This window comes from Phacochoerus africanus, chromosome 8 (genome assembly GCF_016906955.1).
Source record: "Phacochoerus africanus isolate WHEZ1 chromosome 8, ROS_Pafr_v1, whole genome shotgun sequence".
NCBI lineage: Eukaryota > Metazoa > Chordata > Mammalia > Artiodactyla > Suidae > Phacochoerus > Phacochoerus africanus.
The window spans coordinates 44,805,866-44,832,919 of NC_062551.1; the positions used below are offsets into that span (position 1 = coordinate 44,805,866).

The window sequence follows — 27,054 nt, forward strand, 5'->3', positions numbered from 1 at the left end:
TGAGGCCAGGGCCTCAGCTGTCGTGTGTGTGGCCGTGTGCCAGTCCTTGGCGTCCTGTACCGCCTGGTACCCAGTCTGTTGGTCATAGGGATGGAGGAATTCAGGAAGGAATAGCTTCTTTGAGGCCCCAGGTGTGTATATGTGGTGTGGGGGCAGGAGGAGCCAGGGTCAAGGACATGTCCCATGTGTTTGGAGAAGAGGCTGGGGTCTCCTGTGTTACCAGTTCCTAAAAACAGGACTCGCTCCTGGCCCTGCCCTTCTGGGCTGACGCCCTCCCCTCTGGAGCAGCCAATGGTGGGGCCTGGCCTTGAGCCCCCCACCCCCAGGGAGGGCAGATGGCCAAAAAGCCAAGCTTGGCCCGTCAGCCTGTCGCCTTGCACCGCGACTCTGGCGCCTGTGCTGTGTGACCCCTGCCCCTGGCTGATGATGAAACCTGGCCTGAGCTGAGATGCAGTGATGCCCGGCAGGGCTGGGGGATGCTGCCGTGTCTCCCTGTGGATGCGAGGGCGGCCCTCCCCCAGACCCTGCCTCAACCAGCAGCCTCTGCGCAGCTCCAGCCACTCCTAGAATCTAGGCCTGCTGGTCTGGTCACCTTGCTGAGCTCGCCACCCTGCGCCCACCCCAAGTGCCCCCAGCTGGTCTCCTCCCTGTGCGAACCCTGTCTGCTTTTCCTGGCCATTGCTCTCTCTGAGGCCGTCTTCGGGAGGGAGGGTCGTGCAGCAGGAGGAGCCGAGCCTAGAGTGCTTGGGGAGGCGGAGGTGGGGAACGGTGCTACATTCCAGGGGCCTCCTGTTTTTGTGAATCTTTTTTTCCAGGGGGCCTTGACAGCATTTGAGGGCCAGAAGGTATTCATCCTTGGCCACCGTGACAGGCTGATGCTGGGTGGCCCAGAGTGAGTTGGAGGAGGAAATGCCCAAGGGCCCGTCTCTGAAGTCACTGTTTGCCATTCCCCTGGGCCATGGGCATCCTGAGATGGTTCCAGTGGCGGACAGGCATGAGGTGGCCATGGCCAGGCGGCCTGGGCTCTGCTCCCCTTCTGGCCATGCTCGGGCAGCAGGCTCCTGGAAGAAAAGCCCAGCTTGGGGGTGTGCTGTCGTCTGTGGCCCAAGCGCCCCACCACTGCTGGTTTCCAGGTGCCGGTGCCCGGCCCTGACTGCGGAGTTGGGATGAGCCATGCACGATCTGCTTGCCAAGCCATTATGCCCCAGGCCCAGCAGCCCCCAGCCCCAATCCCGTGCTTTCCTGGGTCTCCAGGGAGGCAGGAAAGCCTGGGGAGAAGGCCACAGCCCCAGTCAGGCTGCCTGGGCCGGAATCCCGGCTCTGCCTCCAGCTGGGCCTTTAGTTCCTCCCTGTAAAGTGAGGAAAATGAGGCTCAGGTGAGCATGATGGGTTCCTCTCTCGGGAGCAGCGTCTGGGAGGCCAGGCCCCTGGGGTCAGTGGCTGGGACAGCAGCAAGGGCCCAGAACAGGGAGCAGAGCCCAGGATGGGGCAGGCGGGAGCCGCTCCGAGGCCAGGTCGCCAGGGTTGAGTTAACACAAATGTGAGTCCCTATCTCTGCTGGCTTGTGTGGTGCGGTCCTCAGATGTGAGTTGGCTGTGACTGTCACCACTGTCTTTGGGGGCCGAAAATTCACAGGGACATTTCCCAGATACCAGGGCCGCATCTTAAAGTTCTGACGCTTTTGGAAAAGCCCACACGCGCACCGGTGGCTCCTGCAGACACAAACTGCTGCGGCTGCCCATGTCCCCTCCCAGAAGCGAACCCCTGAGGGTTCCGCCAAGGGACAGCCAGACTCCTTGTGAATGAGCAGGTCCGGGAAGGGCGGGGAGGAGGGCACCTTGCTCCTGCTCATCCACGTGTTCAACCTCCTGGGCGAAAGGGTTTTGGTTTTTGTTTTTGTTTTTTAAATCAACAGGGTGATGTCCCGTCGGGGACAGTGTCTCCCAGGTGGCTGACTCCAGGCGGGTGTCTGTGGCCGCATCGGCCCCACCTCCTGGACACACCTCTGCTGGCCAAGGGTGACATAACCCTGTTCCCTGTCACTCTGTTCCCGCTTATCTCTCCCGCCTTTTTGGCGCCACCACCTTCTTGGAAATGAGTTGGGCCAAAGGGGAGGGGGCTTAGCATCCCCGCCTCCCCCAGGAGGCTCCATAAAAGCAACTGTAACTGGACTCCCGGACACCAGAGCAAGTCCTAGAGCTAACAAGCAGGACAGCTGGACGGACAGACAGCACCATGGCGCTGAGCGTGCAGATCCGGGCCGCCTGCCTCCTGCTCCTCCTCCTCATCAGCCTGACCGCAGGCTCCGTTCTCCCACCCCAGGTGAGAGCCCGAGGGGCCTGGGCCCAGCAGACGGCCAGAATCACATGGGAGCACCAAGCCCTGGGGAGGGGACTGCTGCGGGCAGCCAGTGAGAGACCCCAGCATAGGGCAGAGCCCAGGCCAGGGAAGGGGATGGGGTACTGCGTGCAGAGACGGGGGGCCCCAACCGAATCCCACAGGTGTTTATCGAGTGCCTACTCTTACGCCCATTCGAGATCAAACAGGGAGCAAAGTAGGCGAGAGGAGATATTTGCGGGGCCAGGAACGAGTGAGCTTCAAAGAAGTAAACTCGTGTGTAGGAAATGCTGCTCCAGGATAACGTAAAAGATGGCGGGGGGGGGGGGGAGCGTGATGGGTCGGGGGAGCCCTCCTCCGATGGGATAAAGAGCTGGCTGTTTTGTTTAAAAATGTTTCTTGACCTATGACTGGGAGGGTGAGAAAAGGGAAGATGAGCAACTCAAGACCAGGGCGGGGGCGAGCATGGCCCTGCTCCATCCCCGAGGATCAGAGGGCTTGGTGAGGGACGTACTTGGTACTTGGTACTTAGTACCTGGAGATGAGATCCAAGGGTGGCCATGCCACGTCTTGCTGGCCACCGTGCAAACGCTGATTTTCCTCCAAGGGCAGGGGAAGCCCTGTTGGCTTTTGAAACAGAGAAAGCCAAGATCTGACAGCTAACACGTGGGGGAATGGATGGGCAGGGGCGAGATGCGGAGGGGGGCCTGGCATCCAGGCCCCGGAGAGGGCTACGGAAGATTAGCAGCTGCGGAGAGAGAAGGAGACAGATCTGGGATGTTTGGAGGCAGGAGAACCGCCCGTGGGAAGGTGAGGAAAGGTCCGGGGTTCCAGCTGAGCCAGGGGAACAGCAACCCCAGAGAGGAGCTGCTGCTGGAAGCAAGTCCGAGAGCACGGCCGGGGCCCTGCCGTCCTCAATACTCTCTTTGCTTCCACAGACAAGACAGCTCACAGACCTCCGGACCCAGGACACAGCAGGAGCCACCGCTGGTTTGACGGTGAGCACACCTGGGACTCCCTCACGAGCCTCCCCGGCCTGCCCCGGCCCAAGTCCCGCTCACGGGCCTGTCTTTCCCTTCTCACAGCCCGTGGCCCAGAGGCTAAGAAGAGACACCCACTTCCCCATCTGCATCTTCTGCTGCGGCTGCTGTCGCAAAGCAATCTGTGGGATGTGCTGCAAGACGTAGAGCTGCCCACCCTGCCCCAGCCCCTGTGTCACCCCTTATTTATTCCTGCTGCCTCCAACCCTGAATGGTCTTGGAATAAAATAGCTTTTCTTTTCCAAACTGGAGTCTCTGTTGTCTTTTCTCCCTGCCAGAGGCTGTGCCCGAGCCTCATCCTGGCCCCTGTCTGGTGAAGAGCAATGCTCGGAGCGGGTGTGTGGTTGGTGGGTGCTGGTGGTGGGGGGGGATGCTGGGCGGGGTGCTGGGGGGGGTTGCAAGGAAGCTCGATGAGGAAAATTTGTTTTTCCGTTTCTCCCTTTCTTTCCCCACTTCAAAAGACCTCAAATTTATGTGAAGACAGCTGGGAATGAAAGTTAAATTTTCCTCCCTGAAATCTTAACACAGGGGTCAAATCAAACCTGTGAACCTGATCCAGTAAAGCGTGAGAACTGCTCCAGGGCTCCAGGCGGTGGAGACGACCAAGATGTCACTGGTCTTTCTCACTCTCGTTCTCTCCTGAGTGGACAGTAGAGCTTTCCAGAGGCCCCGTGGCCTGTGATGACGTCATCGCACTGACGTCATCGCTGGTGAATCCTGTGCTTGTGTATCTTGTGCTTTAAAAACCACCCAGTTTCTGGGAGTTCCCTTCGTGGCTCAGCAGTTAAAAACCCAACTAGGATCCACTAGGTTCGATCCCTGGCCTCGCTCAGTGGGTTAAGGATCTGGTGTTGCTGTGAGCTGTGGTGTGGGTCCCAGACCCGGCTTGGATCCCGCATTGCTGTGGCTGTGGTGTAGCCCCGCAGCTGTAGCTCTGATGCGACCCTTAGCCTGGGAACCTCCACATGCCACAAGGGCAGCCCTAAAAAGCAAAAATAAATAAAATACATAATAAATAAATAATAAAACTTCCCAGTTTCCAATGACATATTACTCAGCCAAAGAAAAGAATGAAATAGTGCCGTCTGCAGCACCATGGATGGACCTAGAGATGATCACACTAAGTGAAGTAAGTCGGACAGAGACAAATGTCACATGCTGTCACCTGTAGTTTGAAGCCAAAAAATAATACAAATGAATGCATTACACAATGGAAACATACTTACAAACAGGGGGGAAAAAACACTTAGTGGTTACCAAAGGGAAAAATGAAGGAGGGGAGAGATACATTAGGAGTATGGAATTAATAGAAAAAAAAAAACCCAACTACTGTACATAAACTAGGCAGACAACAAGGATTTACTGTATAGCACAGGACGTTGCATTCAATATTTTGTAATGAACTATAATGGAAGATAATCTGAAAAAGAATGTCTATCTTAATCACATTGCTGTACACCTGAAACTAACACGATATTATAAATCAACTATACCTTAATAAAAATAAAATAAAAAAATAAAAAACTGCAGTTCCCGTCATGGCTCAGTAGTTAATGAATCTGACTAGGAACCATAAGGATATGGGTTCGATCCCTGGCCTCGCTCAGTGGGCTAAGGATCTGGCGTTGCCGTGAGCTCTGGTGTAGGTCGCAGATGCAGCTTGGGTCCCGAGTTGCTGTGGCTGTGGTGTAGGCCGGTGGCTACAGCTCCGACTGGACCCCTAGCCTGGGAACCTCCGTATGCCGTGGGTACAGCCCTAAAAAAGCCAAAAAATAAAAAATAAAAAACTTTCTACTTTAAATTTCTTTTTCTTTTTTTGCTTTTTACATTCACACCCGGGGCATGTGTGTGGCCAGGGATTGAACCCTCATCCTCATGGATACTAGTCAGGTTCGTTTCTGCTGAGCCACAACGGGAACACCCCAGTTTCAATTTCAAAAACATTAAGTAACTCTAGATATAACTCATTAGATCAAAAGGTTTTTGGAGTTCTCAGTAATTTTTCAGAGTACAAGAGGGTCCTGAGACCAAACTGTTTGAGAAGCCCTGGCCTTCAGAGGCCAGACAGGTGAAGTAAAGGAGAGAGGTGTGATGGATTTGTTTCATAAGAGCATCTTAACCTGTCCTCGCTCAGTAAAGACACACTTTGCCCATGAGACACATAGGACAATACTCCCACTTCCCCATGGGGTTGAGGTCCCTCCCTGTCTTCTTGAAAACCGTATCCTTCTGAATTTATCCGATGACCTCACTTTTGATAGCAAAAGAGATACGAGACGCATTTCACCATCTTCTTAGAGAACGCATCGGCCCTGGCTTAGTGATGATAAGGTCCTCAGCCATTTGGCCTCAATGTGGCATAAAGATAGGAGTGGGGAGTCCTGGGGCCCCATCTAATGAGGGCTACAGGCTAGAAAAGAAGTGGCTAGAACTTCTTTTCAAGAGAAGGTGGCCATCTTTATTTCTATGTGAAATTTCCCAAATTTTACAATATTGGCATCTGACTAAAGGAAACCTGATTTTTAAAACATCAACACTCTGGGAGCCAAACTAAAAACCCAGCCCGGAGCCGCATCAGTGCCACACACCACCAGCTTCTGCCTCGGAAGCCATGGGAAGCTGCTGCTCGGGGTTTTCCTGAGGGGAGATGGGGAGAGGAAGGCCAGGCGGGGAGCTTGGCCTCCTCTCAGCTGAGGGGATCTGGCCGGTGCCCTCTCCCCGCTCTGAAACCCCACCTCCTCATCTGTAAAAGGAGAGACGTGTCTGGACAGCGCTCAGCTCCCTGGGCGGCTGAGATGCTCGGCGAGGGAAGAGTGAGAGGCAGGTGGGGAAAGCTTCCCTCCCTGGCGTAAAGGATTCATATTGACAGGGAGGTGGAGGCCTCTCAGAGCCTCCTGATAAATACCCGGGAGGTGGGAACCCCCCAATTGCTAATTACATTTAATGATACCACGCTCTTCTCTCAGCTTAGCCAGTCCTGAAGGTGGTCCTGGTGATGGGAGGCAAAGGCACCCAAATGTTTGCATGCACCTGAATGCTAAGGGCCGGGTAAAATACGGGTCTGGTGAGGGGCTCTAGAATATGCATATCTTTCTTTCTTTCTTTTTGTCCTTTTATGGCCTCACCCACGGCATAGGGAGGTTCCCAGGCTAGGGGTCTAATCGGCCGCCAGGCCTACACCACAGCCACAGCAATGCAGGATCCAAGCTGCGTCTGCAACCTACACCACAGCTCATGGCAACGCCGGATCCTTAACCCACTGGACGAGGCCAGGGATCAAACGCTCAACCTCATGGTTCCTAGTCGGATTCGTTAACCACTGAGCCACCACAGGAACTCCTCTCGCTCTCGTTCTTTCTTTCTTTTTTTAATGGCTGTACCCTCGACATATGGAAGTTCCCAGGCCAGGGAATCGAATCCCAGCTCCAGCTGCAGCTGAAACAACACCAAATTTTTTAACCCACTTCGCCCTGGCTGGGAATGGAACCTGTACCTCCACAGTTACCCAAGCCACTGCAATTGGATTCTTTGTTGTTGTTGTTGTCATTTGGTTTTATTTGCTTTTTAGGGCCACATCCACGGCAAATGGAAGTTCCCAGGCTGGGGTCCAATCAGAGCTATATCTGCCAGCCATAACCACAGCAACGCAAGATCCGAGCCATGTCTGTGACCTACACCACAGCTTAGGGCAATGCCAGATCCCCAACCCACTGAACAAAGCCAGGGATGGAACCCGAGTCTCACGGATATCAGGTTCATTTTTGCTGTGCCACAATGGGAACTCCTGCAATTGGATTCTTAACCCACTGCGCCACAACAGGAAATATGCATTTCTAACAAGGTCCCAGGTGATACACCCGCTGCTGGCCTGGGGGCCACACTTTGAAGACTCCTCTGTGAAGCTGACAACTCTGGCTGAGGGCAGAGCATGCCTCTTGGTAGGACCAAGCAGCTGCTCCCCCTCCAGAGAGCACAGAACAAATGGCCTGGGAGCTCCATTCTGCCCTGAGAAGAGGTTTGCTTGGTCTGTACCTTGTTTTAGATAAAGATTGGACTGATACCTAAAGATCAAGATATTTCTCATAGGGAGTTCCCGTCGTCACTCAGTGGAAAGGAATCTGACTAGTATCCATGAGGATGCCGGTTCGATCCCTGGCCTCACTCAGTGGGTTAAGGATCTGGCATTGCTGTGAGCTGTGGTGTAGGTCGAAGATATGGCTTGGATCTGGTGTTGCTGTGGCTGTGGTGTAGGTTGGTGGCTACAGCTCTGATTCAACCCCTAGCCTGGGAACCTCCATATGCCTCGAGGGCAGCCCTAAGGGACCAAAAAAAAAAAAAAGATATTTCAGATAAAATATGAACTCCTGCTTTTAGGGGTTGAACTACATCCCTCTAAATTTATATGTTGAAGTCCTTACCCCGCAGTGCCTCAGATTGTGCAACCTTATTTGGCAAAAGGGTCTTCACAGAGGTAATCATGGGAAAATGAGGTCCTAGTCCAACAGGACTGGCGCACTTATAAAAGGGAAATTTTGGAGTTCCTGCTGCGGCGCAGCCGAAACGAATCCAGCTAGTATCCATGAGGATGCAGGTTGGATCCCTGGCCTCACCCAGTGGGTTAAGGATCCAGTGTTGCTGTGAGCTGTGGTGTAGGTCACAGATTCGGCCCAGATCTGGTGTTGTTGTGGCTGTGGTGTAGGCCAGCAGCTGAAGCTCTGATTTGACCCCTAGCCTAGAAACTCCCATATGCCACAGGTGTGGCCATAAAAAGAAAAAATAGGGGGGAGGACAGGAATTTGGAAATAGAGATCCACATACAGGGAGAACGTGTCTAGCTTCCAGCACTGAGACCAATAACCTTTGTTTTTTAAGCCACCCAGTCTGTGACACTTTGTCCTAAAAGCCCTAGCAAACCTGCCTGGTCTGGAAGGATCAGGGGATGGGGCAGCCCTGGGAGCTGGGTCTGAGTGGCACATCTCCCTTCACCTGCTGGCACAGGCTCACTGGTCCCCCAGCCCTGTGGGCTGGAGAGTGGAGTTCCGATCTCAGCAATAGCGCCCTCTGTTGGACTCACTCACCTGTGCATCCTGCCCCCAGAGGCAGCCTTTAGTTCACAGGTGGAGAACAGACGCACCCCCACACTGCTTAGGAACCCGACCCCTGGGGGGCTGGTGTTGACAGTGAAAGCTGTGACGTAAGGGTCCCCTGAGATCTCTGTCTCCTCCCCCAAAGCCCAGGCACCAGGCCCCTCTCTCCTCCCGGACCCAGGCGTTCAAGCCCCACCCCACTCTCAATGGGCCTTTGTCCCTGACTTGGGAAAGGCACGGGCAGAGTCTGACATCACGAAGCCTGAGGTGGGGGCGGGAGTCCCCCTCCCCCTCCATCCAGGCTTCTCTGAGTCCTCACTCCCCAGTCTGAGGGATTTCCCCGCCCCTCACATCCCCCCTATTCCCCCCCAACCCAGGGGGCCGGGTTCTCCCTTGGGAGAAAGGACCCTCCCTCCCTCCCCACTGCTCTGGGCAGAAGGCAGACTGAAGATGCTCCAGCGTGACCGAACAGCTCCTGGTCAAACCACGACTACACCTAATCACACCACCACTGCCATGCAAAGGTCATGACCAGGGGCAGGGGCTGGGGTGGCAGGAGGCTCACCATGGAATCTGCACACAGAGGGTCCCCAGCCAGCTCAAAGAGTCGGCACAGCCCTCTCTGAGCACCCTCTGTGCACCAGGCACAGTTCTAGGGGACACAAGAGTAAACAAGACAGACAGACAGGCACTTGGAAACCCAAGCTCAGAGGCCAGTGGGGAAGCAGCTCACTGAGGGTTCAGGTCGGCAAACGACACAGAAGGATAGGGCATCATTTATTTAATTTATTAATTTCTTTATTTTTGGCTGTGCCCAAGGCATGCAGATGTTCTCAGGCCAGGGATCGAACCAGGGCCATGGCAGCGACCTGAGCTGCAGCTGGGATGACACTAGGTCCTTAACCTGCTGAGCCACCAGGGAACTCTGAGGACAGTGTTTAAATAGAGGGTCTTGGCTTGGAGAGTGGGTCCCAGCAGGCTCCCAGGGGAAGGGGCACCCAAGGATGCACAGGCTGCACCTGGGGCAGTGGGATTGGATTGGAAGGGGAGCTTTCCAGGAGGCAGGCACAGACACAAAGGCCTCCAGTCAGGGCATTTCAGGAACACATGCATGCACCCACACCGCGTTTACGAATCCTAACTCTGCCAGGAGCCGCTACCGGCAGGGGAGACTGCGAGTAAGCAGGCCAGGCCCTGTCCTCCTGGAGGTCACGTTCTCATGGGAGGAAACTGTCCCTTTAAGGTCATTTCCAATGGCAAGAAGAGCCTGGAAGAACCTGGGATGTGGGCACCAAACCAGACCCAGGGAAGTGGTTCTAGAGAGGGTGGAGGTGACTGGAGCCCAGAGTGGGAGGTCCTGTCGCCTCTGCCTGGCCACCCTGGGCCTCTGAGGCCTCCCGGGCCCGAGGTTATTCCTAACATTGCCCCCCAAGATTCCTTTGAAGCTGAGGACAACACCTTCTGCCTCTCAGGCTGAGACTTGCAGAGGTATTAGAGCCCCCTCTCCGGGCCCTGGAGTCAGGGTGCACGGTGACGGAGAGGGGAACAAGTAAGGCAGCCACTCCCAGGAAGGAGCTCGTGGAACCCAGGCATCAGGCTGCCCAGTTCGAGCAGTGGTGACAAGGGCCCTTTGTGCCCCCCTCCCCCGGGGGCAGGGAGGAGCTGGGCCCTGGAGGCAGGCGGCCCCTGGCACCCAGGGGGGAGGGGAGGGACTGGCAAGTGGGGGCCTAGACCCTGGGAGGCCAGGGGACTGCGAACGGGCCTGGAGGAGCAGAGGGTGCAGAAGCAGGAGCGGCAAGTGAGTACGGCAGCCCAGAGGGGCCGAGGGTCAGGGAGGACAGCAGAGGAGCGGGCCGAGAGCTCAGGGCACGGTCGCCCAGGGTGTGTGCAACGCGGGGCGGTCTGGGCCATGGATGGTGGCTGTGAGCGGCCTCTGATTTAGGATGGGGCAGTGTGCTTCGGGCATGGGCTGGGACCCTGGCAGGGATAGTGATGGGGCTTTGGGAAGAAATCACAGAGACACAGAAAGAGGTGCCCTCTCAGCAGCCCTCTGATGGAGACTCTGCAGAAACAGTGGCCCTCAGTGTGGAAGTGGTCCAGGGCCAGGCGAAGAGTGGGAGGATGCCCCAGGGATCAGACACCTGCATCCTGCCCTCTGGGAAGGGGTGGGATCTGTGGGCTGCGAATAAGCAGGTTGCAGCACCTGAGGGCAGGACAGGGGCCTGTGGGCGCACACGTGCACCTCCCAGAGTGCGTCTTAATTCACCTCAGTGTTTCTCGACCGTTTTTTACACCCCACTGAAAACACGTTATAGACCTGTTTTACCTAAACCCATGCTCCCCGTGAAATCTTAATACTCTGGTTATACTGTGTCTGTTTCTGCACCGTGGCCCTTTAGAGAGCCACAAACCACTGTAACAGCTAAGATTTTTCTGGACGCCACCCCAAGAACCAATTTTCACCCCCACTCAGAATGCATGGGTTACAAGCTTGCTTCAAGGGTGTGCCCAGCCCTGTGGCCCTCACCTGTGTCCACATCCTATGCCTTCCGGTCGCAGGTACAAAGGTGGCATCTGCCATGTGTCCATCAGCCTGTATCGGGGTGGGTCTGTCCACAGTCACCCCTCAGTGTTCTTGCCGGGCCGAGGGCCTTTGTGCGCATGGCACGCAGGCAGGTCCGCATGCGTGTGCCTGACTGCCATGTCCATGCCAGTCCAGGTGTGGGGGGGGCAGGAGGGAGGTTGGCACAGGTTCGCCTCTGTGACTCCGAGTGAGTCTGCTGCACGGGGCTCTCAGCGCCTGTCCGTGTGTAGGGGGCCCTGACCGGTGTCCCTGTGCCAGGCTGCAGCTTCTGGCTGGGTCTAGATCTGTCACATTTCATACCAGCATTTGCATGCATCGGACTGCCTGCATCCGTCCGTGGGAAGAGAGTGTTGAAAGCCAAGAAAGGCCACCCCTTGGAAACGCTGGCTCCCGCCCTGAGGTGACCCACAGAGCAGCCCCATGCTGGGGACTCCCTAACCCCAACCCCTGGTCCTTCCAGGTTCTGCTCAGAGCCCAGCCAGGCGCGCCCAGCTCCTCTCTCACCCCCACCTACCCCAGAAGCCCCCCAGGAGGAAGCACCCTCACCCTTGGGGAACAGGGCTCTTTTGTACCCGGCTCTGGCCTCTGGAGGGTGGGGACACCAGGGGCCGTCTGTGGGGTGGGAGAGGGCGGCAGGAATTCACACGGCATGTGGGGAATGCCGATGCTGTGAAACCCGGTCATTGATGGGTCGGGTCCCTGCCTGCCACCCCCAAGCCTCAGCCGTGGGACATCTGCTCCTTCATCCCACTCACCTCCCCGCCTCCCCCTACCCTGACCCCAAAGCTCTGCTGCTCCCCTTTCTTTATCCAGAGTCTCCCCCATCCCAGTGTGCTTGCCAGAGGTGACCATGGAGTAACTTTGAGGCTATGTGGGAGGGTCCTAAGCATCCATGGGTAACAGAGACCATGTGGGCAGCCTTACAACAGCCAGGCCTCATAGTAGATCCTGAAAGCAGGGGGGCGGGGGGGGGAGGGTGACTCAGGCCCCGCCTCCTTGCACCTGTCTGACTCTTGTTCCAGGTTGGCTGGCTGACAGCTTCCAGTGGAACCAGAAGACATTCCCAACTCAGGGAGACAGAGGTGAGGGGCAGGGTTCCCATGTCCCCTTCCTCCTGGCTTCCTCTGCTTCCTGCTGCTGGTCCAGCCTTGGCTCTGTCCCTCCTTTCTGGAGATCCCCAGGGGCACAGTGGCGATGAAGATATTTGTTAGCACATCACTGCCCCATGGAGACAGGACAGTTGGGTGGTTAAGGCTGCAGATGTGGACAGGCAGACAGGGCTTGAATCCTAGCTCAGCCACTTACCAGCTGTGTGGCCTCGGGCAAGTGCCTCAACCTCTCTGGACCTCCCTCTATAACATGAGGATGGTAATTGCACCTGCCTCAAAGAGACCAAATGAATCATAGAGTCAACCGCAGGGGATGGTACAGAGTGGTTCCCACAGAAATATTTGTGATTATAAATACGGACGGCAGCTCTGGCTCACGTCTGAACAGGCGGCTTCCTGAAGCCCCACTGGAAAGAAGCACGCTTTTCACTTCCCGGGGCTTTAACCATCTGCTCGCCTCTCCCCTCTCCAGCTGTTGCTCACTTGCTGTACAAAATGATCTTCCTCACGGCGCTGCCTCTGTTTTGGATCATGATTTCAGGTAGTGGCGGAGGGTTTGGGGGGGGTCTTGGGACTTTGGCCCCTGGGCAGGCTGGGGTTGTTTCTGTGGGTCCCCGGATGCCCCACCTCCACCCCCCACTGGGTGGTGGAAGGTGATGGGCGTGGGGGAGGGGGGCATCCAGGCTGGACATGCCCTTTAGCCTCAGGTCCTGCTCGCCCACAGCCTCTCGCGGGGGCCACTGGGGGGCCTGGATGCCCTCGTCCATCTCGGCCTTTGAGGGCACGTGTGTCTCCATCCCCTGCCGCTTTGACTTTCCCGACGAGCTGCGGCCTGCCGTCGTGCACGGCGTCTGGTACTTCAATAGCCCCTACCCGAAAAACTACCCCCCGGTGGTCTTCAAGTCACGCACGCAAGTGGTCCACGAGAGCTTCCAGGGCCGCAGCCGTCTCCTGGGGGACCTGGGCCTGCGTAACTGCACCCTCTTGCTCAGCAACCTCAGTCCCGAGCTGGGCGGCAAGTACTACTTCCGCGGGGACCTGGGCGGCTACAACCAGTACACCTTCTCCGAGCACAGCGTCCTGGACATCATCAGTGAGTCCCCAGAGGCTGTCCGGGCGCCGCAGGGCAGGGGCAGGGGCGGCGCAGGGGAGGCAGGGGGAGCAGGACCTCCTCGGCATCTTTCCCGTGAGGTCCGGCCGGCGGGACCGGGGGCTTGGATTGGCTGGGGGAGTAAACCCTTGCGCCCACACAGACTGGTCAGATGATAGAAATGAGCCCTCGGGAGTCTTGAGAAAAGCCGTGCTCTTCCTCTTCCGGAAACACCTGGGAGAAAGGCAGTGGGGCCTCGGGTTTGGGGTTAGGCCTCTAGATCCCTGTGTGAGCCGGCCTACTGTGGGCAAGTTATTTAACTTCTCTGGGCCTTGTTTTCCTCTTCTGTGAAATGGGGATAAGAACCGCATGTAATGTTTAATGGGGGAAGGTTGTCAAATGCTCAAAGCAGGGCCTGGCACGTGGCACCAGTTCTGGCCAACTGGTGCTGGGTGAGAATGCAGGGCCATTGCCGGCAGGCAGTCTGAATGCCAAAGGGAAACCAGAGCTGTGTATTTTTCTGTGTATTCTCAACATCAGCTCAGAATTCCCACTGTGGCTCAGTGGGGTAAGAACCTAACTAGTATCCATGAGGATATATGTTCAATCCCTGGCCTCACTCAGGGAGTTAAGGATCCAGCATTGTCAAAAGCTACAGATGAGACTCGGATCTGGTGTTGCTGTGGCTGTGGTGTAGGCTGGCAGCTGCAGCTCCTATTTGACCCCTACCTTGGGAACTTACATATACCTCTAGAGTGGCCCTAAAAATCAATCAGACAGACAAACAAACAACATTGGCTGCTGGTGCAGATATTTTAAAAAATATGCTAGAAGTTCCCTTGTGGAGCAGCAGGTCAAGGATCCGGCATTGTCACTGCAATGGCTGGAGTAGCTGCTGTGGCATGAGTTGGATCCCTGGCCTGAGAACTTCCACATGCTGCAGGCGTGGCAAAAAAAAAAAAAAAAAAATCTATATTTAGGCCAAATGAAAGACAGCTCCAGGTCAGCTTTGGCAGACCAGGCCTGATGCCTCACTTCTGAGTGGCTCTGAGAAGCATGGAGCTCTTAGATTCGGGCTCCCCATCAACTCGGAGTATATGTTAGGAGCCACATTATAGCCTTGATGTAGAAAGAGACACCCTCCACCCCAGGCACAGCCAGATATAGCCACATCCCCGGGATACACACCACACACACAAAAGGAAACCAGAGCAAACATGGGATGCCAAAGTCACAGGGTTTGAAGCTCAGTTTTACCCCCTATCACCCCTCATCTGCAAAATGAGCAAAATATTACCCACCCCTAGCTTTGGCATGGCTGGAAGGACTAGCAAGTCAAACAATATAAACAATACTCAGACCATTATACTGTTCTCATGATTGTTACATCCGTGGCTGGATGTGTGGAGGGCTTGGGATGAAGGTGCCCAGGAGGAGAGGAGGTTGTAGGGAATTCTGCATCCAAGCCTGGGGAGGAGACCAGGTACCAGGAATGGAGTCCCGGCGAGGTGGGGGTGTCTGATGTTGCTTCCTCACCCTCCTCCTTCTTGTCTCGCGTAGACACCCCCAGCATCGTGGTCCCCCCGGAAGTGGTGGCTGGCACGGAAGTGGAGGTCAGCTGCATGGTGCCTGACAACTGCCCTGAGCTGCACCCGGAGCTGAGCTGGCTGGGCCACGAGGGGCTGGGGGAGCCGGCTGTGCTGGGGCGGCTGCGCGAGGACGAGGGCACCTGGGTGCAGGTGTCGCTGCTACACTTCGTGCCCACCAGGGAGGCCAACGGCCACCGGCTCGGCTGCCAGGCCTCCTTCCCCAACACCAGCCTGCAGTTCGAGGGCTACGCCAGCCTGAACGTCAAGTGTGAGCCCGGGGGCGGGCCGGGGGCGGGGCGGGGTCCGGGCCGGGGGCGGTGCCTACGGCGGGCCCGCTGACTCCCGGGGCTCCGCCCCCGCTGCCCGCAGACCCCCCGGTGATTGTGGAGGTGAACTCTTCGGTGGAGGCCATCGAGGGTTCCCACGTCAGCCTGCTCTGCGGGGCTGACAGCAACCCGCCACCGCTGCTGACCTGGATGCGGGATGGCGCGGTGCTCCAGGAGGCGGTGGCCGAGAGCCTGTCCCTGGAGCTGGAGGAGGTGACTCCCGCCGAGGACGGCGTCTACGCCTGCCTGGCCGAGAACTCCTACGGCCAGGACAACCGCACCGTGGAGCTCAGCGTCATGTGTGAGTTTCCGCCCTGTGTTTGCACGCGCCTGGCCCTGGGGATCCTGCCTCGCCCCCCCGGGGAGCTAGGGTTGGGGTTGCCATCGGGGCCATACCTGCGGTTGAGGTGAAGTTAGAGAGGAGGTTGCAGGTTAAGGAGTTCCTTCATTCTTTCCACGAACATCTGGTGAGCACCTATGCTGCACCACTCTCGGGGCTAGGACAAGCTGGGAAGACACAAATGCAGTCTTGCCCCCCGGGGAAAGGCTGTTAAATTCAGCTTCCTGGGGCTGGATCTGGGCAAGGAATCTGCATTTTTAAATGAACCCCATTGCAGTTCCAGTGGGAGAGTTGAGGGGAGCCCAAGCCTCACCCAGCCCCTGTGCACACCAGGAAGCCATGGGACTCCAGGGGGAGGGGCTGGTCAGACAGGGTTCTCAGCTAGAAGCCAGCAGAGGTCATTCATTCATTCATTCACAAATATTTATTGAGGCAAAATGCCCAGGGCTGGGGATAATAATAATGACAGCTCCAGCCAACATTTACTCAGCAGTTTTTGAGGGCCTTACAGAAATACTCTTCCCCCAGGCACCCCATGGCTGGCCTCTACCCACCTCCTTCTGGGCTCACAGGAGCCTTCCTTCAGCTTCCTAGTTCACATTGTAACTACCCTGATTTCCCATCCCACCTTTATTTTTCTCCAAAGTGCGTATCCTCATCTTGCGAACTGTATGTTTGATTTACTTATATAGCATCTGTCCACGTGGGCAAGGCTCTTCATCTGCCTTGTTCAGGCTTACACATTGCTAGTAACAACAGTAGGTTCTCAGTGACCGCTGTGAGGTTGGGACATTTTTTTTTTTTTTTGTCCTTTTAGGGCCACACCTGCGGCATATGGAGGTTCTCAGGCTAGGGGTTGAATCGGAGCTGTAGCCACTGGCCTACACCATAGCCACAGCAATACAGGATCTGAGCTGTGACTGCACTCTACACCACAGCTCATGACAACACCAGACCCTTAACCCACTGAGCAGAGCCAGGGATCAAACCTGGGTCCTCATGGATACTGATCGGGTTTGTTACTGCTGGGCCACAATGGGAACTCCAGTTTGGGACTATTATTAAGCCCATTTTCCAGATGAGAAAAATGGGGCCCAGAAGGATAAGCCATGAGTCTACACAGCTGGGAAGGAGCAGAGATGGCACCGGAACCCCTGTCTCTGTAAATGAGATAGCCAGGCCTGGCGTTACCTGAGCCTCCCTGAGCTGGTGTGCTCCGATTGTGGTGTCAGGGGTCACATTTGTGGGTGGGAGTTGGCCAGAAGCCGAGGCACCCCTGGCTTCTGACCACTGGCCCCCTGTCCTGCCCCCCAGATGCACCCTGGAAGCCGACGGTGAACGGGACAGTGGTGGCCGTGGAGGGAGAGACAGTCTCCATCTTGTGCTCCACACAGAGCAACCCGGATCCTATTATCACCATCTTCAAGGAGAAGCAGATTCTGGCCACTGTCATCTATGAGAGCGAGCTGCAGCTGGAGCTGCCGGCTGTCACGCCCGAGGATGACGGAGAGTACTGGTGTGTGGCCGAGAACCAGTATGGCCAGAGGGCCACCGCCTTCAACCTATCTGTGGAGTGTGAGTACCCCCTCCGTTCCCCTGCCCCTCCCCACCCCCATGCCCTGCAGAGGGTGTGCTCTGGGGGATGCCCCGGTTACTGGGGGGGACCCTGTGCGTCCCAACAAAGAGTCAGCTTTGCTCCGGCAGACGAGGGTGGGGCAGGCAGGGAAGCGGAATCCGCAGCAAGAAAATACAAGTCCCCCCCTGAGGAGTTCCCGTTGTAGCTCAGCGGGTTAGGAACCCGACATAGTGTCTGTGAGGATGTGGGTTCAATCCCTGGCCTCACTCAGTGGATCTGGCACTGCCGTGGCTGTGGTGAAGGCAGGCAGCTGCAGCTCTGATTTGACCCCTAGCCTGGGAACTTCATATGCAGCAGGTGTGGCCCTAAAAAGAAAAAAATAAAGTCCCGTCTGAGACCAGGATGTCCACACATCCTGGGGTGGGCTTTTGACCAAGATTTCTGAAGCCTGAGGCCACTGTCCCTTTTCATTAACTAAAACAATAACCAGAGTTCCTGTCCCGGCGCAGTGGTTAACGAATCTGACTAGGAACCATGAGGTTGCGGGTTCAATCCTTGGCCTTGCTCAGTGGGTGAATGATCTGGTGTTTCCACGAGCTGTGGTGTAGGTCGCAGATGAGGCTCGGATCCCGCATTGCTGTGGCTCTGGCGTAGGCCGGTGGCTACAGCTCCGATTCAACCCCTAGCCTGGGAACCTCCCTATGCGGTGGGAGTGGCCCTAGAAAAGGCAAAAAGACAAAACAAACAAACAAACAATAACCACGGCATCTGAGCCCTGTGGAGCATCACTGGGTTCTAGGCGCTGAGGGAGGCGCTGTACAGGAACCCGCTCTTTCGTCTTCACGACATCCCAGTGAAAAAGGTTCTCTCACTGTCCCCCGTTGCCAGAGAAGGAAACCAAGACCCTGAGAGGTTATCCCCCTGGCCCAAGGTCACATAGTCAGAAAACGGCAGAACTGCAATGCGGACCCCGTGGTCTGGCCAAAGTTGACGTCATCCTGTGTTACGACATCAGAACACATCCATCAAGCAGTTGTTTTGTGCAAGGCCATGTGGCTTGGTGGGAGGTGGGGATGAAACCAAGGGGACAGCAAGTGTATTACTAGATATAGCGCAGCCAGAGAAATGAGACGATGCACATAAAAAGCCAACTGTTTTAGGAATGAAGCTCATTGTTCCACTGCCAATGTCAACCAGTGCCCTTCCTGACCCCCTCTGCGGGTAGACTGCCCCACCCCCACCCCGGCCCTCATCCAGGTCACAGCTCCTAAGCCACAGTTTTCCTTCCCCCTCCTCCAGCAGCTCCATCTGGAATGTCCCCTCTGTATTTCCATTTCCCCTGCTTCCCTCTCAGCGCCAGCCTGGCCTCTGGTACCTGTCTCCAAATGTCACCCCTCCCGGCCTCAATGATACCACCTACAAACAGTCCCCGTTCCGCACCCCCCCCCCCGCCCCGTCTGCCAGAAGGGATGGAGCACAGTCCTACTCAATACTCTGCCCTTTGGCGTAGTCAGTGGGGACTCTCTTCCTGGAGTGTCATCTTCCACGGCAAGGCCATGGCTGTCACTGCTCTTTGGGGACCTTCCCTCTCGGGTCTCTGCTGGCCCGTGGCATCCAATGTGATCGTGCGGATGGGTTGCCCGGTTCCCTGCCTTCTCCATACCTACTCTCCTTTCTGCTGCATGCTTTTCCCAAGCCAGGGGGTCTCAGGAGTCAGAGAACCCCCTGGGAATCTGCTGGAAGCCCCTGAACCTACATTCAGTGCCATCTCATCCCTTTCCTTTCCTTTCTTTTTTTTTTTTTTTTTTGCTATTTTTAGGGCCACACCTGCAGCATATGGAGGTTCCTAGGCTAGGGGATGAATCGGAGCTATAGCCACCGGCCTACACCAGAGCCACAGCAATGCCAGATCCGGGCCGCGTCTGCCACCTACGCCACAGCTCACAGCAACACTGGATCCTTAACCCACTAAGCGAGGCCAGGGATCGAACCCACATCCTCATGGATATTAGTCAGGTTTGTCACTGCTGTGCCAAAAGGGGAACTCCCATCTTATCCATTTTCAGTCGCAGACCCTCCTGTGTAATAAGAGCAGCCACAGCAAATGATCATTAAGGGCCTACTCTGAGCAAGGAGTTACATCCCCAGCACATGTTATTTTGCTGGCCCGCGTGGTCGCCCAGCAGAGCAGCCACGTGTTGCCATCATGCCCCTTCACTGAAGAGAAACAGCAGGTCAGAATTCCCCAAGACCAGGCAGCTGGAAGGCTGGCCACTGCCAGGATTCTTCTGGATTCCTGTCTGCCCAGTTCTTAAACCTCTGGCTGCCACACCTCCCCTGCTGACCTTCATACCCAGGGACTCGCTCAGTCGGGCTTCTTTTGAAAACAAACAAATAAACAGATTCGGAGAATGAGGTCTTCAATCTGCTGAAGCAGAAAAGCTGGGCTCCCCACCCTCACCCCTGCTGAGCCCGTCTCTGGGCTTCAAGGCCAGTATCACAGGGCTTGCCATCTTTGAGTCCAGCCTCAGGCTGCTGGGCAGAGCCATCCCTCAGACCCCTCTCTGTCCCCAAGGTCTGGGTCCCCTAGCTCTGGGGCTTCCATGTTCACTGACAATGATGGGTGCTCCTGAGTGGGGTTCCCAGCACAGCATGGTGTGTGCAGGGCGCTCACCCTTACTGAGAGCTTATGATGAGCAGGGGCTGGGTCTGAGCCCTTTGCACGTGTTGACCTATTTCGTTATCACCACAGTGTGATTGGGGGCAGGGACTACTCCTCACCCCTGTTGAATTGGAGGAAACTGAAGTGTCACTGGTGTCCAGCACCTGACAGCCAAACTGACCTGGGTCTGAATCCCAGCTCCTTGCTGTGTGGTCCCAAACAAGTGACTTCGCCTTTGCTCAGCTGATTCTCTTCTCTGAAAAACAGGCCTAACAGTATCTAAATCCCAATGAGTTGTGAAGACTAAGGAAATTATAGTGGGCGCCCACAGCGCCTGACACGTGCCTTGTGCCCCACAAGTCTCAGGCAGCCTGGCAGTTCCCATTCATCTTTCCTTTGGACTCTGCCTCCCTGTGGCCAAGGCTTTGCTCACGGGCTCCCTCTGCTGGATGGTTCTATGCATCTACTCCTGAATCCCTGGGTGGGCTGTAAAGCCTTCTTTTCAACACACTCACGTGCCCACTTCCCAGCAGAGTCCCCCCAGTCCCTCACAAGTTAAGGACCATTATCCTTGTCTGCACAGAGGAGAACTCCATCCTAGCCCGATTGCAGCCATCAGCCAGTAGATGACGGAGCTGGGATTCAAGCCAGAGCTGTCTGTCCTCAAACTTCCCATTCTTTGTGGGACTTGGGGTTTGTCTAGTGTCAATCAGGTCTCGAGGCTGCTGACCACGCCGCAAAGATGCTGAGCATACACAGCAAAGATGAATGGGTGTCGGCGTTTCCACAGCATCAAGGGCAGACAGAATCATGGCAGCACCTGCAGTGCAGTCTTCAATGAAAGGGTTTTATTTTAAAATTAATGACCATCAGTTTAGGTTTGTCATTACTAATTTAATTTGTTAACATGACAGCAAGTATAGTGCATGCCTAAACAGAATTTGGAATATTTAACTTTTAATTTATTAGACTTAGAGATATGTACACACCGAGGTTCCAAATGGGAATAATCCCTATTGCAAATATACAGGTAACATGACTCCCCACCCATCACTGTTACCTGCGTATTCCTTTTTTTTTTTTTTTTTTTTTGGCGGGGGGTGGGAGGCTTGCCGGAAGCATGCATGATTTCCCAGGCCAGAGATGAAACCGAGGTCACAGCAGTGACAACGCCAAATCCTTAACCACTAGGCCACCAAGAAACTCTCCTTCATAGTCTGTTTTTTTTGCTGGAAATTGAAAATAAATGGAGTAGGTGCACCAAGGGCCTTTTGCTTGCGTGTAAGTGGGTTTTGGTCAAAACTGAGAGAAGTTCCCGTCGTGGCTCAGGGGTTAATCAATCCGACTAGGAACCACGAGTTTTCGGGTTTGATCCCTGGCCGCCTTGCTCAGTGGGTTAAGGATCCAGCATTGCCATGAGCTGTGGTGTAGGTCGCAGACGCCGGTCTGATCCTGCATTGCTGTGGCTGTGGCGTAGGCCGACGGCTACAGCTCTGTTTAAACCCCTAGCCTGGGAACCTCCAGATGCCACGGGTGTGGCCCTAGAAAAGGCAGAAAGATTTAAAAAAAAAAAAAAAAAAAGCTGAGAACCAGAGCTCAATCTAGAGTGAGCAGAAGGGATGCCAGATTCTCCAGGAGGGAAAGAGAACATGGTTTAAAAGGGAACAGGTGGCGTGGCGATTAAGGATTCGGTGTTGTCATTGCTGTGGTACAGGTTTGACCCCTGGCCCAGGAACCTCATGCTTCAGGCGGGGCCAAAAAAACAAGTAACATTCAATATTCGATTATACGTTCATATTTTGGAAAAAGAAACCAATCATCCTAGTATCATGTTTGTAATTGGTAGCAAAGCAAAGCTCGATAAAATGATCTTGGGTGGAAGGTGGTGTTTGGTGCCCCAGGGAAGCCAGGGAGGGAGGGAGGGTCAGGATGCAGGGGGCTGGGTGGGGGGTGTTCCCAGGAGCATCTGCAGGACGGCCTGAAAGGGACGCTGGCTGTGTTCAGGAGCTGATCCCAGAGCGCCTGCTAGGCCTGTGCTAAGTGTGGGCGACAGAATGGCATGGCGACAGAGCAAGAGGCCATCTTGGTGGAAACAGGAGGCCCGCTCTGTGGGGATATCACGCAGGCTGGGGAGGAAAGCCGGGTGAGTGGTGAGTGATGCAAGAGTGGTCTCTGCAGATGCTACGAGGGGTGAGGGCGGGAGTGCGGCAGGTGTCAGGGAAGGGATCCCGGCTCAGGGAAGAAAGGAAGGTCTCTGGGTGGGAAAGCGCTCCTTGAGAATGAGAAACAGCCAGGAGGCTGGCATGATTCAAAGGGAATGATGGGGGCGAGAGCAGGAGATTGGTGCACAAGGAGGGCCTGAGGGCCTTGCAGACGAAGGCAAAGAGTGTGGGTTTCCTTCTGAGCGACAGAAGGAGCGATTGGAGGCGCGTTTTGAGCAGGGAGCCTCATGATCTGTCTTTCAAGGTGAATGAAGTCTGGGTGCAAGAGAGCGGGTGCCAAAGGGCTCCTGGCTGAGACCGCCCAGGCGTCCCCGAGGCCCCGCCTCCAGCCCACCGGGTCTGGGTCTGGGTCTCGCCTCGCAGTTGCGCCCGTTATCCTCCTGGAGTCCCACTGTGCGGCAGCCCGCGACACGGTGCAGTGCCTGTGCGTGGTGAAAGCCAACCCGGAGCCGACCGTGGCCTTCGAGTTGCCCTCGCGCAACGTGACTGTGAACGAGACGGAGCGGGAGTTCGTGTACTCGGAGCGCAGCGGCCTCCTGCTCTCCAGCATCCTCACGCTGCGGGGGCAGGCCCAGGCCCCACCCCGCGTCATCTGCACCTCGCGAAACCTCTACGGCACCAAGAGCCTGGAGCTGCCCTTCCAGGGAGCCCGTGAGTGGTGTGGCCGGGGGATGGGAGCCACGGGAGGGAGGGGGCTTCCCCTTGGATCCAAGCTCCCCTCTCTCTCCGAGGCTGACCATCCTCGACTGAGCACGGGTCAGGCTGCGCACATGATCCGACGCTAAAGGAGCCCTCCCCAGCTGGTTAGCAGAGGCTGCCCTGAGCTTGCCTCTCCCCAGGGCCCTCCAGGACAGCCAGTGGGTATAAGGATGTGCCAGCTGTGTCAATATCACCCTCATGCCTGCCCCAGCCCCCGCTGCCTGAGAACCCAGGCGTCCTCACTCCCACCAGGAGTCCTAAAGGGGCCTGGGTCTTCTTTTTCCTCAGACCGCCTGATGTGGGCCAAAATTGGGCCGGTGGGAGCTGTGGTCGCCTTTGCCATCCTAATTGCCATCGTCTGCTACATCACCCAGACACGCAGAAAGTGAGCGGCCGGCCAGGATGGAGCTGGGGGTGGGGAGCCTCTAAGGGAAGGGGGCGTGCAGATCAGTTGGGGGCTGGGGGGTGCTGATCCACGTGCAGGAGGGCAGGTTCTGCTCTGAGGATGTTCAGCTGGATGGAGGAGCGAGGGCTTCGGCTGAAACAAGCTGCTGTGGTTGGGCTCACGAGCAGGTGCCTGTGCTGAGCTCTTCCCACCAGTCAGAACCTGTCTCCAAATTCTATGCCGTGGCCTCCTGCCACTACCGTGTGATGGGAGAACCAGTACCCCTGGCTCACAGCCACGGCTCAGTCACGGTTGATTCCAGAAGCCTCAGTGATTACACATATCTGCAGTAACAAAAATGCTCCCCAGGAGTACCCGTTGTGGCTCAGTGGCTTTAGAACCAGACTAGTGTCCATGAGGATATAGGTTCGATCCCTGGCCTAAGTTGGTGGGTTAAGGATTTGGTTGCAGACACAGCTCAGATCTGGCATGGCTGTGGCTGTGGTGTAGGTCAGCCAGCAGCTGCAGCTCCTATTTGACCCCTAGCCTGGGACCTCCCATATGCCGCGGGTGTGGCCCTAAAAAGAAAATTTAAAAAAAAATGCTCCCCAGTTCCAAATCACCCACCGGCCACAAGTGCGCTGCTGTTTTTCCTCCCTGTGGTGCATATGACTCTCCTGACAATGAATTAATCTCCCCGCTCCACATCCTGGCGGCAAGGGGGCACAGAAGTCCCAGAGCACCTGCAGGGAACCCAGAGAAGTTGGGCTGGGGGTCCTGAAAGTGGCAGAGACCCGGGGTCAGGTGGCTTATCCTCAGCCCGGAAGCAGGATGGGCAGTGGCGGACTGGCCGAGGCTGGTCACTGACCCGGCTGCCTGCTGCGTCTTAGAACAATGGGTGGGAGCAACTCTGGGGTCCCTTGGACCAAACTCCTAAGATAGATGGGGCTGTAGAAAGGGAAGGGGGAGGCCTGGGAATCCCACTGGGGCTGACATGTCCCCCCCTGCAGAAAGAACGTGACGGAGAGCCCCAGCTTCTCAGCAGGGGACACCCCTCCTGTCCTGTTCAGCAGCGACTTCCGCATCTCCGGGGCGCCGGAGAAATATGAGGTGAGGCCAGAGCCCCCGTGGCTCCCAGCCAGGTGGGGATCCTGGGTGCCAGGGACAGCGGGGGCCTGGGAGGGGCCTGGGAGGGCCCCGGGCAGTGGGGTAACTAGCCCCATAGGAAGGAGGGAGAGGGCTTGCTGAGGGCTGGCTTGGACCTGGGATGGAGGGGGAGCGCCCCGGCCCGAGGAAGCCCTCCTCCTCCCCGCCTGGGTCTATGACCGCATTTCCTTCTCCAATAGTCCAGAGAGGTCTCTACCTTGGAATGAGCGCCCCAGGAGGTAGGTTCTGGGGGCCTCCGTGTGCCCGCCTCTCGGCCTTGTTGGGCCTTGGGGCTGGCGTGCATGTGTGTGCGTCCCCGTCAGGCGTCCAGGTTGGTCCCCGGTTCAGTCTGGCCCTGCCCAGCACTCCTGGCCTTGCCTAGTCTGCCCTGTTGCTGCTCCCTTCTGTCTGTCTGTCTGTGGCCACTGTCTTAGTGTGTGTGTCCAAAAGTGGGGTGAGGGAAGTTCCCGATGCGGTGCAGTGGAAATGAATCTGACTAGCATCCGTGAGGATGCAGGTTCCGTCTCTGGCCTTGCTTAGTGGGTTGGGGATCGGGCATTGCCGTGAGCTGTGGTGTAGGTCGCAGATGTGGTTAGGATCTCGCATTGCTGTGGCTGTGGCATAGGGCTGCAGCTGTAGCTCTGATTTAACCCCTAGCCTGGGAACTTCCCTATGCCTTGGGTGTGGCCCTAAAAACCAAAAACAAACAAAAAAAGTGGGGTGGGGGATGGAAAGCATGATGCGGAAGCCAGAGCTACACCTGCTGGGTCTCCCAGGCTGAGGCAGGGGACATAACCAGTCCCAGACACACTGAGCCAGGCATTTACAAAGACTGGCAAAAGTGGCTTTCTGACCAGGTAGTTTTATTATGGATCATGTCATGGACTGCATTGGCTGCCCTTCAAATTCCTGCATTGAAGAGGAAAGGCTTCTTGGAGACAGTGAATTTGTAGGCAACTTTCAGGTTGAGCAGCGAGGAGGATGCCATGTGTGGTGGGATCAGTAGAGCCCAGGGCTCCAGAGGAGGACCAGGGCACTGTGAACCCAGCTGCAAGGGCTGGGCTGGCAGTCCTTGAGGAACAAGGCACACACATGGGGCTTTGGGACTCAACCCTGGGGTGCAGGCAACTCCAGCTTTTGCATCTGGAAGAGGTGGAATAGGACCCTTCTGATGGGTTGGTTCCCTTCATAGAGTGAGAGGCGCCTGGGATCTGAGAGGCGGCTGCTGGGTCTTCGGGGGGAGCCCCCAGAGCTGGACCTGAGCTATTCTCACTCGGACCTGGGAAAGCGACCCACCAAGGACAGCTACACCCTGACGGAGGAGCTGGCCGAGTATGCTGAAATCCGGGTCAAGTGAGGGAGCTGGGGGCAGCCCATGTGGCCACCCCCCCTCAGGACCCTCACTGGCCCCCACTGGCTGCGGGCTCCCTCCCCCCCCAAAAGTAGTGGGGGCCGGGGCAGGAAAGGGATGGGGCAGGTGACAGTGAGGTCCTGGGGGCCTGGCTCCCCCTCCTTCCCCGCTGCCCCTGCCCTGCCAACACCCACCTTTGCATGTGGCTCCCCTCTAACCTCCTTTAACCTCATCTGTCTGGAGGGGAGCTCCGTCTGTCCGTGTTATTTATTGCTACCCTCTGCCTGGTCTCCTGCCCCCGCCCCCACCTGGCCCCCGGGGGCCTGTATGGGGGGGTGGGGCACGAAATAAATGCCCTCAAGCCAAATGCCTGTCCAGATCCGGATGATTTCTGACTCGTCCTTGGGGAACCTGTCACCCCCTCCTTGCCATCTTCTGGGTCCTTAACGATGCCAGCCCTGAGCCCAGCTAGCCACCCTTATGTTGCTCCTGCTTTGAGCTGGCAGCTTTCTGGTCCCCGGTAGGTCATGTTTGACGTCTGAGTGATTTCAAAGCCCTCATTCCTGCTTCTGCCACAGTCAGAGTGACAGACAGCACTGGGCTCAAGTTTACACCCCGCCACATCTCACAGAAAGGCGCCTGGCTCCCCATTTGCCACAGTCCCACCACTCTGTTCCACACCTGGCTGGTTTCACACTCACTGACATTCCTTCTGTCCCCAGCAGGTGGCGCGCGGGGGGACACCAGATCTCAGGGTTTCGTGAGCCTCTGTTGATGGCTCACATTCACGCGGTCCTCTGCAGCTTCAATCTTCTACACTTTATCTGGTTCAGCTCCACTCTGGTGGAGTGTCCGTTGTGGCTCAAAGGGTTACAAATCTGACTAGTATCCATGAAGATGTGGGTTCGATCCCAGGCCTCGCTCAGCGGGTTGGGGATCTGGCATTGCCATAAGCTATGGTGTAAGTCGCAGACACAGCTGGGATCCCGCCTTGCTGTGGCTGTGGTGTATCCAATTTGACCCCTAACCAGGGGACTTCCATATATGGCCCTAAAAAAGAAAAAAAGAAAAGAAAGAAATATCCATCAGGCAGGCACCAGCTGTGTATTGAGCCCCTTCGGGAAGCCCAGGCTATCCTGGGAAGGGACCCCCAGGCCAACCTTGTGAATATGAAAACTCTGGGGCTCAGAGAAGCCAAGTGATTTCCCAGGACCCCAGAGCCAGACCCTGGACTCATTTCTTCTTTTTCTATAACATCTGTCAGGAATTTAAAGAAGGCCAGATTCTCTGGCATGAATTGGTATCACAACTAACTTTTTCTTTTTTTGGTCTTTTTAGGGCTGCACCTGTGGCATATGGAGGTTCCCAGGTTAGGGGTCGAATCAGAGCTACAGCCGCTGGCCTACACCACAGCCACAGCAACGCCAGATCCTTAGCCCACTGAGCAAGGCCAGGGATTGAACTCTCATCCTCATGGATACTGGTCAGGTCCGTTAACCGCTGAGCCACAA

At 56.3% G+C, this 27,054-nt stretch overlaps 2 protein-coding genes across 2 annotated transcripts; both read left to right on the forward strand.

The window, feature by feature from the left end:
• The first annotated feature begins 87 nt into the window (after positions 1-87).
• Positions 88-3,623, forward strand: HAMP (hepcidin antimicrobial peptide). Its single transcript, XM_047792997.1, has 3 exons — positions 88-2,322; positions 3,276-3,335; positions 3,423-3,623. The coding sequence occupies exons 1-3, from the start codon at positions 2,236-2,238 to the stop codon at positions 3,522-3,524; spliced, it is 249 nt and encodes an 82-aa protein (XP_047648953.1). The 5' UTR covers positions 88-2,235; the 3' UTR covers positions 3,525-3,623.
• Positions 3,624-12,078: 8,455 nt separating this feature from the next.
• Positions 12,079-25,910, forward strand: MAG (myelin associated glycoprotein). Its single transcript, XM_047792791.1, has 10 exons — positions 12,079-12,130; positions 12,630-12,698; positions 12,882-13,250; positions 14,808-15,104; positions 15,206-15,463; positions 16,817-17,077; positions 22,326-22,613; positions 22,950-23,046; positions 24,057-24,156; positions 25,385-25,910. The coding sequence occupies exons 2-10, from the start codon at positions 12,653-12,655 to the stop codon at positions 25,547-25,549; spliced, it is 1,881 nt and encodes a 626-aa protein (XP_047648747.1). The 5' UTR covers positions 12,079-12,130; positions 12,630-12,652; the 3' UTR covers positions 25,550-25,910.
• The last annotated feature ends 1,144 nt before the right edge of the window (positions 25,911-27,054 follow it).